The sequence below is a fragment of the Dermacentor variabilis genome, chromosome 5 (assembly GCF_050947875.1).
Source record: "Dermacentor variabilis isolate Ectoservices chromosome 5, ASM5094787v1, whole genome shotgun sequence".
Classification (NCBI taxonomy): domain Eukaryota; kingdom Metazoa; phylum Arthropoda; class Arachnida; order Ixodida; family Ixodidae; genus Dermacentor; species Dermacentor variabilis.
In genome coordinates, this window is record NC_134572.1 from 204,954,365 (window position 1) to 204,972,023 (window position 17,659).

At 47.1% G+C, this 17,659-nt stretch overlaps 1 protein-coding gene across 6 annotated transcripts in view; it reads left to right on the plus strand.

Moving 5' to 3' along the window:
- The window catches only part of LOC142583458 (transmembrane protein 50A), a 226,449-nt gene that overhangs the window by 97,883 nt on the left and 110,907 nt on the right, over positions 1–17,659 (plus strand). Inside the window, exons 1-2 of one of the 6 annotated variants that reach the window (XM_075693935.1) lie at positions 4,108–5,103; positions 5,420–13,505. The exons of 4 other annotated variants lie outside the window; for them this stretch is intronic. In XM_075693935.1, the coding sequence (XP_075550050.1) occupies positions 4,816–5,103; positions 5,420–6,634 (1,503 nt within the window). In that variant the 5' untranslated portion in view covers positions 4,108–4,815 and the 3' untranslated portion in view covers positions 6,635–13,505. Of the gene's footprint in view, positions 1–4,107; positions 5,104–5,419; positions 13,506–17,659 lie in introns of those variants that run through there. One more of the 6 variants, XM_075693936.1, reaches the window with a different exon arrangement.

The following is a 17,659-nucleotide window of genomic DNA, read 5'->3' on the forward strand; positions in this document are numbered from 1 at the left end:
ATGGTGCAGGAGAGGAGGGGAGGAAGGGCTACACGCAGTGGCGAACGGTGGCGGCTATGCGTTTCGGCTTGAGCAGCAACACATCATCAAGATCAGCCACGACCGAGTCGGTGCTCTGATTGGCGCCGCATGTGGGTGGTTGGAGGAGGAGCGAATAGAGCAAGAGTGGCAGTGTGGGCTTGTTGGTCGGTGATCTTTGAAAGGTATCCATATACTGCAACAAAACAAAGACAAGAAGAAAGGAAGATGAAGACAAGTGTCTTCGTTTCTTCTTGTGTCTTTGTTTTGTTGCGCTATAGAGATACCTTTCGAGGAGAGCAGACGACGCCACGAGGGTGCGCAGCTATAGCAGCGCACTGGCCCCAGCTATGGAGCCGGTAATAGCAAGGCATGACAGCGCAGTAAAACGCAGGAACGGGTGCCAAAGAGCTGCGCTCTAAAAAAATGGTTCGTTATATCCACTGCGAGGAAATTTGAGCTTCGTTAAAACGAGGTTTTCAATGCATAGGCATCTATTGGAATTTCAAGAGGAATCATGATTGCTCTGTTATATCCATTATTTCATTTTGTCCCGTTTCGTTATAACGACGTTTTACTGTATATCCATTCTGCAATGTAAGTGACTTGCTATGTTGGTGAGCAAAAAATAAGTTAACTTTTGTGCAATCGACACAACCTTGGAGAAGTGAATTAGTAACTTCCTGCTTTTCTCAATCTCGTGCAACTGTCCAAGACATGCAGACATTTCAGATAAACTTCAGATAGGCGTGTTTTATATTTTTAATTATCCAAATATAGAACTATTTTGCAATCCCCTTGAAGTTTGATATATCTGAGATCAGCTGGTGCATTGGTAACATATAAACAGAATGAGTGCATGCCTGCTTTTTGCACTTAAAACATGAGGCAAGCAATCTGTGATTTGAAGCATGGATGCAGCTTGATTTAGTGTATCATAAGAGCTTGTTTTGTTTATTTTATGCAAATTATAATAATTTCAATCGTGCTTGTACAGCACTTTAGTTTGTAAATGCTTTCACACTTTCCAATCTGAGCACATTGATTACTTGCAAAGCCCTCCTGGTAGCATCATCGCTTAAGTGGTTCCCTTTTTTTCTGTGCATTATGTGGACTACACAACAACCCTACATGAACTCATCAGCTATGCAATTCAACCAATGCCAAAATACGATTGCATTCTCTGGCATTAACAAATGGATGCAGAAAAGAGCTAGAAGTATTCCTGTCATGACCCAAGCAGTATTGAGTCATTTTCAGTACATTCAGTTGCTATGATTACTCCAGTACTTGTCATTCTTAATAGTGAAAATGAGAAGCTAAGCCTTCGCAGGAAACGAGTCTTTGACATGACTTCCGTAAAGCTTGAACAGTGTAGTTAGTCTATTGTCCCTTTGTCCATTTTGTCTTTGACCTTGCATGCTTGTTCGGGGCAGTCCACTTATAACGATATCAAGAAGAACGAAAAATCCGATCGTTATTACTGATCAATGCTATATCTGGACTGCCATAAAAAAGTAAAAAAAAGCTGCCGAACATACCTGACACCAAATTTGCCACTTAACAATAAAAAATTGCCGTTGTAGAAATTGGGATGTGAAAAATGAAACGTTAATTTACACCTCTAAGCAGTGTGTCAAGCGTTAGGCGTGCTGAAATAGAAATTTGCACTTGCTTTCGCGGAAGTTTCAGGTTCACAACTGCGGTGTGTACCGCGTCCAGCGGCTGTGCGAACACTGACGGCTATAATTTAGAATGCATGAAATCGGTGTGCGACTATATAGACGACAGTGCACTTTACGTGAGCATTAGGGCCGGTGTCAAAGGCGGGCCACTTTCAATCTCGTCATCACTGCTTCTGCCGTCGTCGCCTCTGTCAAACCACGCCGCCGTTTGTGTCGCGACAATGATCGTCCCATTGGAGATTCTCCGCAGAACGAGGCAGCACTATCTGCACTCAACTCCTCCCTCGAAGCACCGCCTATTTTATCGCCAGTAGTGACGCGCTCCCAGAGTTCGCTAATGTCAGCGGCTGCTACCGTGTTGGTCTCATACATGGGGGGTTTCACCCTGGCGCACAAAGTTCGTCGTTTTTGTTGATCACTGCTTCTAGCCTTCATGATCGTAGCGGCGCTCACTGTTTTCAGAATCGTCGATATTGCCGACTGTGCGCGCTCATAATTTAAGTCTTGTGAAATTTGCAGCTTCTCCACAAGCAACACAGCTTTGCGCTTTGTCGGCGCACCAACCGCTGCTTCCATGGCACATTCCCAAGCTTTCTGAGGGGGATTGTGGAAAGGAAGTGCAGGTGCAGATTGCTTCACACTTTTCTTTCTTTTTTTTTTTTCTCTGAACGCTCGCCGGCGACGTGTAGTGTTCCTGTATATGCTCCCGCAGGGAGCAAAGTTGCACATAACCACGACCTACTGAACTCCAGACCTGCACAGATCTCCCTGCTTCAGCACACCTAGTCTAGTTCGTACCCTTTGCCACTAGGCACCGAGCTTACGAGCAGTGTGGTGCTAGTTATAACCTGTTCGCTCTGGTCTGCTTCTGCGATGTGGTCAGCGCTCTTGCTTCCATTTTGGCTGGCACAAAGTGCTTGTATTGGTCCTAAATAAGAAAATTTACAAATATAAAAAGAAAACAAAAAATTTGTGAATGCTTTGTTTGAATAGTGCAATTAGAGGAGGAGGAGTGGTGCAAGAAATTAAACAATGAGCACAGGTGGTAACTGCAAAGCTAGACAGCATAAATTTCCCTTTCGTAGCCTCCGTAAGATACTGGAAAAATTGTTTTAAAAGATTCATACGATAGTTTAGCTTTTTGAGTTGATTACAGACAGCCTAATGTCTTAGATGACATTAGAATTTACTGCTGTGTGCCGCAGTGAAAGGCAGATGATCTGGTAAAAGTATTCACAAGTCCTGCGCCCGATATGTGCAATAGGTTGATCTAATCTTTTATAAAACATCTTTCTGGGCGAGTTGGTGCATACTTGACATAAATATTGTAACAGGCCAAACACATGCAACCACAAAGTACCAAGGACACCCAACAAGCTGGCACAGTTATGCCCACGTATCTGCAACTCGAAAAAAAGAGGTTATCAGCTAAAACATGAGAAGCCATTCATCAGGTGTTCCACAGGAGTGGTATACGTCATTCCCTTGAAGTGTGGAAAGGCTTATGTCGGCCAAACCGGCCGCTGCATTAATGAATGCTTGGGGGAACATGCCCGAAATTTAAGTAACTTAAAGGACAAGTATGCACATTTGGCTGCGCACGTAATTGCATGCACAGGTTGCGAGGCTCGATTGGGAGAGACGAAGATGCTCGGTAAGAGTGCAGATGCGACGGCGCGGGTCAGTTTGGAAGCGTTTCACATACAAATATATGGCAGCAAGTGCGTAAGCACCCCCTCTGTATCGCTTTTTGCTGCAGAGCTTGTTTTTGGAAGCGACCGTTTACTGATTGATTGTATCTTAGTATCCATCGCTTTTTTCTACTTTTTAATTTTTTTATAGTTTTCTTGCTTTCCTGCGCCTGATTCCGTTGTCTGCCGGCACGTTCGTTCATCGATGCGCAATGTCATTTTTCCCGATTGTATCACTCCCTCCCCCCTTCACTTCTGCCTTTCCCCTTATATAAGGTATCCATATTCTGTCAATAAAATTTAGTTGACAACAGCGCTTGTGTCTCGTCCTTGGTACTTTGTGGTTGCATGTGTTTGCACTGTAACAATTTTTATGTCCTGATCTAATCTATTTCAAGGATTGCACTGTTACAATTTTTATGTCCTGATCTAATCTATTTCAAGGAAAGGGGAGCATAGCTTATTTTTAATGTTGTTGTATGTCTAGCTCTGTAGAAAAAGCTTTCAAAAGCAGTCCCAGTGCTTTAAAACATGCTGCACTGCAGCAGGCCTTGCGTCACTGAACTCTTCTCAAACTGCAAAGCTAGCTTTTCTACGTAGTACGGCGGCAGCATAATGGTGATGCGAAACATACGTACGCAGTGAAGCTGTATGCGGAATTATCTTTTTTTAACTCGGGACGCATTCACGGACAGCTTTTAATAGTTATAATCAGTGGTAATCGTTCAGCTGTCGTCGAACGTGACGGTGGTTTCCAGTTTTTAAAGAGTGCAGAAGCGAAGTTTACAATGTGTACAATGAAACTGTTGTAATTTACAAACTGTATAAACAGTGTGACTTATAATAATGTGCAGGATCTGTGCGGTTTGCTACTGCCTGTAAAAGGCAATAAGAGTGGCTATGTAACTCTATTTTAAAGTGCAGCGGACTACACGCACCAACATTTTTTAGGTTCGGGCAGTCAACTTTTGGAGCCAAGTGAGCGATCAAAGCTTTGTGCCAGCACTGTCACTGTACTAACGCACTGTACCTGTGCGCAAAATGAGTACCAATTGTAATGCACAGGTCCAGCGCCTATTAGAAGCAAGTTATCCTAGCATAGCAGTGGTCACTGTGGCTGAACACCTAAAGAAGTCGATTTCGAGGGGGACGGACATGATTACAGAAAGTAGTAATAACAAGAAAAGAGTACAGTCGCCGACTGATTTTCCGGACTCCAAAAATTCGGACATGCTCGAACATAACTTTCACATGACGTCGCCTCCGTCGTCTGCACCGACCGCCCGGCATTGCTCGGTACCACGTTTGGATCGCTTGCTCTTTGCCTGTGAAGTACAATGCGTCTGTGACAGGCGTGTACGACGGTTGAAGCGTGGCGGTGCTAAGAGGAAGGTGTTCGGAGTTTTGCCCTGCGTACTACGATGGTCTTGTCGGCACTATACAGGCACGATACGAAGACCAAACTCTGCGACGGCGTGGACCCTTACACTCCGAGAGTCGGCGCGGATGCGACTGCAGATGTGGAGCTGCTGCCAGCTACAACGGAGGTGGACATAATCAATTACCTGGTTTTGTCAACCAGCTACGTTACCTTGCAGCAGATGAAGGTGTATAAATCGCTGGATGCACACGATTACTTCACCAGCGGCTGGGTGCGGAACATTGCAGCAATGCGGCTCCAGTCGGAGCGCGTCATCGTACTCGGCGAGGTAAGGCAACAGCGAATGAAAACACATTTTTGTGCACGAGGAAGCGTGCACGACAGCGAAATATCTCATTTTTATTCTGATTCCATTCAGACGCAGCCGATTTGCCGCACTAGCTGATATTTCTGTTCAGTCTTTGTGCACAGAGCAGTTAAATGTAAACGTGGTGCAGCTTTTCTTAGGTGCCCAACAGTAAAGTTCAGGTTGCACGTTTAGATGCCGCAACCGTTGTACGCGCCAATATAAAGCTTTGCGATAGGGTCATTAACTAAACAAAACTTTAGAAAACTAATTCTAAGCAAAATTTTTTTTTTTTCAGGTCGGCCATTCTCAGCGGCTTTGGGAGCCAGACCTAAAAGTGTGGTGCTTAGCAAGCACAGATGGCAGCATCATAACAGCGCACTGCACCTCCATGGCAGGTGCAGGGGAAGCATGCTCGCACATTGGTGCTGTGCTATTTGCTGTAGAGACATCAGTGCACTTAAGAGAAACCAGAACATGCACAGGAAGAAAAAATGCCTGGCTCTTAGCCAATTGCTCTGGCACACAGCCCAAGCGCCTAAGAGACATAGATTTCTCGTCATCCAAGATGAGGAAGAGAAAAATGGACTCGATTCACCTGCAGCAAGGTGTTGAAAGCACATCAACGTGCCTCCTACAAGCCCTGCCACTAGCTCCTACTGAAGAGTCAATACAACTGTTCCATTCACGTCTTGCTGATGCTGGAGCTACACCAGCTGTCTTCATGGTCCACCCAAGGTACAGCGCTATGTTTGGGAAACCAAGAATACTAGAACCATGTGTTCTGCGTGATCTCTCATTTGCAGACGCTTGGTCTGAGGACTTGGAAACACTGATTAAACGGGGTGAGGACTTCCTTAGTGAGCTTCACATCAGTCAAGAAATGGTGGATCACGTCGAAAGTGCCACAAGAGGACAGTCAAGTTGTCCAAAGTGGTTTGTGTACCGTGCTGGCAGAATCACTGCTTCTGTGACACAAAGTGTATGCTCGACGAGCTTGAAAAAGCCTTCTATAAGTCTCTTGAAAAAAATATGTTATCCTGAGCAGAAGTTCACCTGCACATCAACATGGGGATTGGAGCACGAGTGTGACGCAATCACGAGCTACATGTCTGAAATGAAGCGGCATCATAGTGACTTTAAACTCTTAAAGCCGACAGTCTACTTGAGCACACAGCACCCATACCTTGCAGCGACACCAGATGCTTTTATCAGTTGCACATGCTGCGGCAAAGGCGTCATCGAGGTTAAATGCCCGTACCCACTGGCCAGGAGAGGAATACAAGAGGCGAGCAATGACCCAAATTTTTATCTAGAGAATGTGAATGGAAAGCTGACATTGAAACGAACGCACCCATACTACTTTCAAGTGCAAACACAAATGGCGGTATGCAAGACAACATATTGCAATTTTGTTGTTTGGACCCCATTGTCAGTGTACATAGAAAGGGTGGCCGAGGACAATACCTTTTTGAGCTCCATGCTGCCCTCTACGAAGAAATTTTTTACATAAGTGATCATGCCAGAACTGCTTGCACAGTATTTCACCAGGAAAAGTACAGAAAGCAGCCAAAATAGCAAAGAGGAAGCCTCGTACTGTTTCTGCGGAGGGCCTGAATCTAGCAAAATGCTGGCATGCGAAGGCCAAAATTGAAAGTATGGCTGGTTTCACTATGTTTGTCTTGGTATTACGAGGGCTCCAAAACAGAAACAGTGGTTATGTGAGGACTGTGCCACTGGGAATAGCCAACAGAAAGCTACAAACCCCAACAGAGCTGCAGCACCATTTAGCTGCTTGTCAAACATTGTCAAGACTACACCTGAAGCGGCCAGTACAGCGACAAGTGTAAACACAGGATAGCTTAGTGAAGTGAAGCCTTGTCGCCTGTTATGTATACAGCAACAAACATCAAGACTACACACTGTGAATTTTGCATGTACAGCTAGATCCACGTAAACAACTGTGTAAATGCACCAATATGAACTGGTATGCCATATTTATGTCCAATACCCATAATTTTAGCTTTCTTTTGCTGAAATTGAAGAAGTTTCAGAATAAGAAGTTATTCATAAACTTACTGTTATTATTTACACAATACTGCAAGCTACCATTTTGCAGTCAGGACAGGAGTGGTTAATACTAAAACAATCAATATGGTATTGCAGAGGGTAAAAAGACCAATTGTACTCAAGAACGCAGTCAAAACTTATTTGGGGTGCGAAGGCACTTGCAACTAAGTGGACGAACAAGTACACACACACACATAAAGATCACTCAAACGACAAAATGTTCCTTGATAAGCAAGCAGCAAAAGTGAAGACTTTTATTGTCACCGTACAGGAATCAGAAAATGGACTATGAAAAGAGAAGCTGTGTCACAAGTAAACTACAGGGAGAATATGCACATGTTGCGACCACACACTGCAGATCAGATTCAGCACATATCTACAAGCACATGTTTGTTCGAAGATGCATGTGTGTAGGCACACACCAAGTGCTTGAGTGAATACTTGTGCGAATGTAAAAGCACTTGTGAAAAGTTCATACTTGTAAAAGAATGCCTTGAGGAGTAAAACTTTGTAAACTGTCTACTGTGCAACATGCAGTTATTTACAATGCAATGGGAGAACAATGGAAACAATCCACTCAGTGAAATCACAAATGAAAATGCGCGATCAGCAAAGAATGGCAATGTGGGTCAGAAGACACGGATGGGAGCGAGACAACAAAGATGAGCGCTAACTTTGAACTGGGTATTTATTCCCAGAAAAACATGTATTTGTAGGTCCGCACACCGATACGGCCCAATCAATGCACATGAAAACCAGCCGCTTCCAGGAACGTAAATTTGCTTGTTGTCAGAGCAACTGAAGGGGAACTGATTCAGGTATCAGCGGCCCTCGCTATCAATGCAGCTTCAACACATCTCATACAACTTCATCTACATTCCTATACAAAACAGAGCACTCTTAAACAAGGGTTTACACCCACAATCACCGCAGTGCACATGACCATCCCTACATCGGTTCAATTTTTCGTTATGTTATTTTAACCTATCATTCAGGCATCTCTCCGACTGCCCAATGTAAACCTTCCCACACGATATGGCAAAGCGATGCACCACATGCTTTGTGCTATGACTCCCATTGCTGTATGTAACCAACTAGCCCAAGCCCATACAACCATACTTGTAAACAGCTAGAATGTCCGCAAGGCTGTTCACGAGGGCAGTTTTGGATTTGCAGGAACTACCGATGGAAAAAGGTTGATGAGGGCACAGCAAACTGTTACAACCTTATCAAGTGGTATGAATGCATGTCCTGCCTTGCTAGCCACGTAGTGAATTGGCTGAACTGCTTTCATTATCAAATATTTGTTCCGCACAAGTCCTATCGCCCGTTCTACATGAATGCGAACATTGGCCAGTTTTCTCGTGTTTTCCACATCCAGTGCAGTGAGTTGTTTCTGGCCTCTAGTGAAAGCAGGGATATGGAGTTTAGCACAGTACAACCCTAAAGTGTCTGCAATGTCAAAACCTGTCAGCTAAAACAACATCCCCTTGCGACAAATATTCCAAAATGCCACAATGTTCGGTTATGTGCTTATCGCTAGCTCTGCCTCCCCAACCTTCAGAAACGTATGTAATTGCACCTTGTGGACAAATGCCAATTAAAAACTTGGCAGTGTTGCTGTTCTTATAGTTTGACCAAGTCTCGCTTCTTGGCTGCAAGGATGATGGTCTTTCAATTTTGATCTCAAAGCAGTCAATTATGACTGCCACTTTTGAGCCAAATGATTCAAAAAAACACTTGTGGCATTGTCCTTTGTATATATCTTTTCGTGACGGCCACACAGTTTGTGACCTCAGCCTTGAAAAGGCAGCATCCAGCCACTTTTCAAGAATTCTACTGATGGTAGCACATGAAATGTGAAACCTGTAGGCAAGATCCTGGTGCGGAAAGTTGAACTTAAGTTTCATTAAGAAAATAATGAACTCTTGAAACTTTGGCAACCCATATTGCGGAGTATGTTTTACAGCAGACTCGACCAGTTGGAATATAGCATGCAAGACTGAATAGTTTATCATTCCCGAGTAAAAGGCAACTTTGGCGTCATCTTGACGCAGAGATGCTTCCGTAACTTCAAGCAATTCTTTTTACTTTTTTAAGGTCCACAATTCAGAAGTAAGTCTCTTGTTGTCTGCCTTAAGTGCTTGGATGTTTTGCCCCGTTAAATCCGTCTGCACACCAATATCACCTGCAAAAGAAGAAAGAAATGTAAACCAAATCCCAAGTGATTCACAGTAGGCAGTATCGCAAAATTTTGTTGCAAACTTACGTCTGCGTGGTTCTGAGTCCACAGTAGAAACTGGAAGCTCCATTCGACATTCTGCCTCATTTTCCGAGCTTGCACCGCTTTCGGGAAACTCGATACCCGCGGGAGACTGTTGCGTTGCTACGCTGGCTTCGACAGCATCCTTTTCTTTCTTTTTTTGGCTGCGCTTCTTCGATCGCTGGAACCTCGCTTCGTTGGTCAAAGGTCTTTCACTTCCGTAACCCAGATGCTGCATTGGTGCCCAGTCAGGGTTTGCCTCATTCATCAACTTGGAAGGCCTGCCTGCAAATATTCAGAGCCATCGCGAAGCCTCCCAATGTAATGATCACATAGGGTGGCGAGACTTCGAGCTGCCGACACGAAAGCACCCATGTTTTTACATGGCACGTAACGACGTTGCAGAGGCAGCGTTTTAAGAATGAGCAGAACAAGTGAGCAGCGTACGTAAACGGCAGTCAAGAACTGCTGGCGTGCAGCGAAAAATGCGAAATTCGTACGTAAACAGCAATCAGGAACTCCTGGCCTGCAGCGTACAGTAACAGAAGCGAGAGAAAGATCCGCGTACGTAAACAGTGGACGAGATCTACTGCGTGCGTGCATCGCAATCAGCGGCGTGGCTTGCCTATATCGGTCTGTAAATGCATGCGGGTGTGCCTTTTCCTTACCTGTGATGAAGTGGCGACTGCAGACACGGACGTTTTCAAGGTTCCTCAAGTCGTTTCTATTAATACGAGCAAGCCAGAGGCTCCTGCGCTTTTCGGAGAGAATCCTCGTTCTCTCACACTGCCGAGTTATTATTTTAGGCAAACTGTAATCCTACGCTCGAGCCAGTGCAGCTGGGCCTCTTAGCACTCTTGCTTCTTGTTCGGCAACCATATATTGCGCATATGGACGTCAGACTCTGGAGTTTTGTAAGACGCGTAGCGCCACCTGCCGGTGCGAAGAGGCAGTAATTGAGTAGTGCGAAGCCCGACTCCCTTGCTAAGTTGCCTATGCAGCTAGCGACGGCGAAACAACAGTTTAACTAGATTTTGGTCCATATTGCGAGTGTTTTGCGCATTTACCACCCAGACAGAGAGCTATGAATTTCTACGCTAGTCGGACGCGCCGCCGAACTGCCATAAAGCGCTTGCTGGCTCACTTTTCAGACTGATGGCGGAAACGACGGCAACCGCATTAGCTCCGCGTGCTACGAAGAAACGCCGCAATCGACGCTACTGTTGTGTTGTGAATTGCCATGAACGTGAAGGACGGAATAACAACGTTCAGTTTTACCGATTTCCATTGCGATCGTATGAAGGGGAAAGGCGAGAGCGCTGGATACGGGCCGTTCATCCTGTTAGGTAATCGGATTGCAGTAAAAGCCCGTTAATTCGAACCGCAAGGGGAAGCCGCTTCAGTTCGAATTAACGAAAGTTCGAACTAACGAAAGTGAAAGAGAGCAACAGTACACTGCCATTTGCAAGCAGTAGGGCATGTCAGAAATTTGGCTTGTCAGAAAGTGATGGCGTGTGCCACGGGCACACGCCATCTTCAAGTCGAAGCTCTGGGTCCGACTGTGCCACACCACCGATGTCCACCGAAACGAACGTTAGTCGAGGCTTAACACCACCACAATGAATCGCGACGGCAGATACCTCCTAAGCTGAAAACAGAGGTGCACAACCAATGAAGACTGCCGAGACAAAGACGCTGAACATGTGAAGGTGGCGAAGACCCTGATTCGTTGGTTCTTGATTGCAAGCGCAGCTGCGACGTACTTGATTCGCTGTGTTTCAGTGCTTGCCGTGCCATCTAAGCACAACATTAGCAGCTGCACAACATTTGCAAAGCCTCCGAGATTCGCAATGGGAAAGAAGTCTCGGAGGTTACGTAGAACGGAGAGGCGGCAGCCGCCGCTGCCTTCTGCCTGACCCCGCGCCGGTTAGATTTTTTTCCGATTTTGCCTCCACTCGCCGTTCTCTCCGTTCCGGAGGCAATGCAGCCTTGTGTGTAGGCAGTAGGCGATTTTCTCTGGCCGTGTGCCAGGCGAGCGTAGTTCGAATTGTCCGTGAGGGAACCTTCTCGCGTTCGAATTAACGGATTTTTTTATACATAGACTTCTTTGGAGCTTGGCCGGACCAAATCGTACCGTTCGGATTATCCATAAATTCGAATTATTGAAGTTCGAATTAACGAGCTTTCACTGTACTTGCATTCCCCACAACACAGCGGCTCGCATGAGAAAGTGCGACAATATTGTTCTTCTGTAATTGTGTTGCCTAGCCCTGACGGAGGACCGTGGTAACCAAGCGAGAACTCAAGAATTTGCAGCCGCCACTTCGTTGGTAACTGAAAAAGACAACGTTGCGAACCATCCTGCTTATGTGCCATCGATATCTCCACCTTTTAACAGACGTCCGCCTCCGCTTGATTCAACAAGTGGAACGGAGAGATTTGGCAGGTCAGCTTAACCAAACATTTTGGTTCATTTATGAATTCAAAGTCCTGTTCTAGAGCATCGTGGTATCGCGAGCTCATTTCTACTTTCGGTATTTTGTATGTCCTGCGCCGATACAAGCACGCTTCGCAATGTGCTGAGCCTGCTCGACTGCGTTTTTCAAATGTGAGCAATGAAGTTGCTGTAGGAGCACTGGACGAGTAATTGCGAAGTAACGCACATGTGTAAAGAAAAAGAATGTCGTGTGTATTTACATTTATTTGTGCGTGCTTGTTGCTCGAAGCGTCTGCGAAAAGTTCAAATTAAGGTACGGGCGATGCTGTAGCTCCTGCGAGAAAGGAAGATGCAGCGCGTAGGCACTGTAGGAAGCTTCTTTCGTTATGATCTCACGCTGTTTGCTGCCCTGGAAAAGGTTATGAAAGGATACTCTCTGTAAATAATTGCGAGACTAAACATTACGATAAAATACATAAAAATATAGGAGATACTTAAGTCTTGTGTTCAGGACATATTCAATATGAACCATTTTGAAATGCTTAGATTTTTATGCTGATATGCATACAGACAAACCTGATGCTCTCTGTACTTGCGAGTTGCAGCACGCCGAAATAACACTTGAGACTTTATTTTATATTGTAAAAGTACTTCGCTCTGCTGAGCTTCCTTTCCGAAGCGTGCATGGGAGGAAGAAGCTTTCCAGGTCCTTGATATTTAGGAAACCGTGCCTCAACACAAACGAAAGAGAAGGGTCCATTGTGGCCAATGCACCTTCGCTTGCGGACAGCTCTCCTTGCACTACTCAGTTTGCGCCAAGGCTCCGATGGGGGCGCTGGTGACAGCTTTTTCCGCAGCGCCGCCTGGGCAGAGTCTGAGGACTATAGGCATTATTTCGAACAAAGCAAGGACTACGGAAAGATGCAAACACAGTCGTCCGTATGGCTGCCGGTTCGGTTGGTACTCAGCAATGGCGGACGTGGTCACGGAAGCTGCCGGAAGTGACGTGCGTGCAAGTTATGTATTCGGTCTGCTTAGCGGCACCGCCATTCTCCCCATAGACCATAATGTATAACAGCTGCCGAAAGTTCGGACACCTTGCAACCTCTCGTCCGATTTTTCGGACACTCCTTGAGCCAACTCGATCGAGAGAACCATGCACTGACTCTGAACGGTGCATGGTTCGACCAATGCCTCCTTTACTAGATGCCCGCCGCGTTGCTCGCTTTCCCATTGTAGCGGCGGTTCCCTTAGTTGAAGTTGGTTCCAGCATAAATTCCGTGAGGCGGCGCTCGTTGCCTTATTAACTTCCGGCGGATGTGGCAGCGGCGGCTGAATGCATCCGCTGGCGCGTTATATGCGAGGGCGTCCGTTTTCAGGCGCCAATACACTTCGACGTGACCCGGTGTGCGTGCGCGCGGTGGTTGCGCTACGTCACGCCAGGTCGGCTACGCCGCGTCAGGCGTACCGTCCCCCTACAGTACAACGCCGCGCACCTGCCGCAGCTGGAGTAGCGCATGCGCAGAACACCGCGCCACTCCGTGCCGCCTGTTGTGGAACATCGAAACAAATCTTTTCGCGCGCTTTCTCTGTCGGTAGCGATTGCCACCGCGGACCAGACTGTTGCTGGCAGAGTTCTGACTGGTGTGGTTTAAACCTGTTGCCAGCTTTGCGGGTCAATGTTGCCAGACTGCCTGTCAAATTTGACTGGAAAAAACACCGTCAAATGTAGCGAATGCAACGACGCCGTTTTCGAAGCGCAGAGTTACCAGATCACACACGCGCAGGCTCCCAGCTCCCGACAGTACCGGAAAGCTGCTGCATAACCCGCGCGCTTTCGAATCGCTTGCTTGTTATGGGCCCTGTTCTCCGACGGTACGAAGCGCTTTCTTTCGCTGCACACGCTGTGGCTGGTCCGCGCGGGACGAGGCTTTCGCTGGATCTGAAACTGAAACGCGTCGCATAACGATATATCGCTGCGCGCTCTCGCTACAACGTTAGAAAAGGATTGGATCGCCTTGATTAGCATAGGCAGTGTCCTGACGATTACGCTGCTCGCAATACACTGCTCGGAAACGGAGACGCGTCACATAACTCTTGGTGCACGATATATGGCTGCGCGCTCTCGCTACAATGTTAGAAAAGGGTTGGATTGCCTTGATTTGCATAGGCAGTGTCCTGACGATTACGCTGCTCGCAATACACTGTTCGGAAACGGAGACGCGTCGCATAACTCTTGGTGCACGATATATCGCTGCGCGCTCTCGCTACAACGTTAGAAAAGGGTTGGATCGCCTTGATTTGCAACAGGCAGTCTCCTGACGATTACGCTGCTCGCAATACACTGTTCGGAAACGGAGACGTGTCGCATAACTCTTGGTGCACGATATATCGCTGCGCGCTCTCGCTACAACGTTAGAAAAGGGTTGGATCGCCTTGATTTGCATAGGCAGTGTCCTGACAATTACGCTGCTCGCAATAAAGACTTTTCTGAAACTGACACGCGTCGCATAATACTTGGGGCGCTTTAATTCGCTGCGCGCGATCGCTGCAACGGGGCAAATTAAGTGTTTAATTGCTGTGCCTTTATCTGCGTAAAGAATTTTTCTGAAACGCGACGCAAAACCCCCGGGGCTTTTTTTCTGGGTACGCGCGCGGTTTCCGCCGCAAGTGCGTCGCGCCGGCGCGGATCTATCACTACGTACCTGCAAGTTATTTTTACCTGCGTTTTTCTGCTTCTTGTCTGTCACCACGCAAGGGCTGCAGCCCATACGCTTTCAGAACTTTCAGTCATTACAGCTGCGTAATGTTTTTAAATATTCTGTGCATCCGGTTGAACGCTGCAGTGAATGCAAGTATTGCAGCTCGAGGTATTTCTCGGTTGGAGAGGGTCACGGCCGGAGCAGCGTGAGGTTTCTCAGCCCTGCCGATGCACCATTGGAGGGGCTCTGAAAAGAGCCGTTTGTGAAGAGAAGAACATTCAGACGAAGGAGGATTTGTGACAGCAAGGCCATCCAAGCAGCTGCGCACGAGGTTGTCTTAGAAGGGGTAGCGGCGGGCGATTGCCTCCATCAGCCGAAGGAAGCAGTCTGTGATCCCTGCATGGTCGCCCGTTCACCGACATCCACCAGGCCCAGGCAAGGTGCGAGCGCAGCAAAGCCGGCGAGGTTTTGTTACCGTTTCGAACGAGTCGGTGCTTCGCCTTCTGCCACTCGCTCTCTATGCATTGCGTGTTTGCCCCTGTTACAGGGTCCACAAAGTTTACGCTGTGATTTACGGTGTGCCAGTCCAGGTTCAATGGCGCTCCATTGGCGTCCGCAAGAGTGGGTATACATTGATACGCAGCCCATTCGTCGCTGTGAACTGTGGTGCCTGGGAGGACATTTTTGGCGACTACGGGGCCGAGGGTAGCGGCGTCCCTCTTGTCAACTTCGAAGAGCCTCAGCTCTTTTGTCTGAACGCAGAGAATTCCAAAAATCCATGGACCCCGGTCCGCTACACCACCGTAGTTGTTACGGCGCCTGGGAGGAACGTTGTCTCCTGCGAGGAGGCGACCGTTGTAGCGAGGGCGCGCAGCGATATATCGCGCCCCAAGTGTTATGCGACGCGTCTCCGTTTCCGAACAGTGTATTGCGAGCAGCGTAATCGTCAGGACACTGCCTATGCAAATCAAGGCGATCCAACCCTTTTCTAACGTAGCGAGAGCGCGCAGCCATATATCGTGCACCAAGTGTAATGCGACGCGTCTCCGTTTCCGAACAGTGTATTGCGAGCAGCGTAATCGTCAGGACACTGCCTATGCAAATCAAGGCGATCCAACCCTTTTCTAACGTTGTAGCGAGAGCGTGCAGCCATATATCGTGCACCAAGAGTTATGCGACGCGTCTCCGTTTCCGAGCAGTGTATTGCGAGCAGCGTAATCGTCAGGACACTGCCTATGCAAATCAAGGCGATCCAATCCTTTTCTAACGTTGTAGCGAGAGCGCGCAGCGATATATCATTATGCGACGCGTTTCAGTTTCAGATCCAGCGAAAGCCTCGTCCCGCACGGACCAGCCACAGCGTGTGCAGCGAAAGAAAGCGCTTAGTACCATTGGAGAACAGGGCCCATAACAAGCAAGCGATTCGAAAGCGCGCGGGTTATGCAGCAGCTTTCCGGTACTGTCGGGAGCTGGGAGCCTGCGCGCGTGTGATCTGGTAACTCTGTGCGCTTCGAAAACGGCGTCGTTGCATTTGCTACATTTGACGGTGTTTTTTCCAGTCAAATTTGGCAGGCAGTCTGGCAACATTGACCCGCAAAGCTGCCAACAGGTTTAAACCACACCAGTCAGAACTCTGCCGTGCTCCCTACTGATGCCGAAAATGTTCTGCCGAGACGTGCGCAGTGGTTGCATATCGATTCCGGACACCGTCTCATTTGACAGTTTCACAGGTACTGACACTGCTGTACTGACATGCGTAGAACTCGACAACGGCGAGATCATTCGTTAGGTTTCTGCAGCACCGCCGGACAATGACTCCAAGTCGAAAGATGACGTACCATGTGCTAAGCTTTTGTCGCATGCGGAGCGTGTACAAGCAGTGACTGCTTTCAGCCGTCTATAGTGACCGTACAACCCTCTCCGAGATTCAGGCTTATCCGATTGCGCGTAAACGGAACAGCGTGCAGCGGCGCATTCACGATTTCTTCAAGTCTACGACCGAGCCCGAAGAAGTGCATGGAAATAAAAAATTTCATTTTTTTTTCTTAATCTGCTTTTTCGGACACCTGTTTATTCGGACATTTCCGCAGTCCCCGTGAGGTCCGAATAAACGGTCGGCGACCGTAGTGGCTATTCTTTATATTCATTCAGTATCGCACAGGCTTAAAAATTTGCAAGTAGATATGGTGTTAAGATTTTTTTTACTGCTCCCAATAAGCTAGGTAAGATATGTGCTACCATGCAGAGAAAAAAGCAGGTGAACGGCAAAAGAAGAACAGTCCAGTGAAGCACATCAAAAACAATTTTACTGACTGTCATATGGGTGTGGTATATAAAGTTCCTTTTAGCTGTGGCCATTTCTACGTAGGGCAAACGGGGCAGTGTATCAATCAGAGGCTAATGGAACATAAAAGGTCATTAACCGGTGGATCACCTCCTAATCTCTCCTTACAGTGCCAAGATTGTAACTGCACGCCTGAGTTAGATGAATGCGCGATATTGTCGCGTGGGTGTGACGTTAAAGAACACAGTAGCAATACTGTGAAAGACAAAAGTAGCTTTTATTGGGCGAAGCTGTGCCCGCAAAACACGCTACACTTAAAGCACAACGAGAGTGGCGAACACAGTCGGCGATCGTCGAAAATCTGATCAGCAGGTCAAGTGTGTCAGCTTTTATAGATCACTCGTTGAACGTTCCAGAGTAATCGCTGGGACCCGCATGCCATTCACAACGTTCTACGCCATTCGCATCGCGCATACATGCAATCAGATTACACAAGGTTTGGCGACAACAGAAGGTGGATAGAAGCATAGATAACGTCGTAGAAACTTTCAATACATCTAGACAGGTCATGCGCTGAGTGATAACATTTCGTGGACGGTTAAAGCGCTCACCCGTAAAATATAAACGAGTTCACGTGTCAATTCCCCTTCTCAAAAGGCATCGTCCCGATGCTGCAAACATAACAGGAGAGTAAAACACAAAAGGACACTTGTTAAACAAAGAAACAAAGTCCAAGGTGACACATTCAAAAAAAAAAAAAATCAAGTTCAGCTATGTGACGT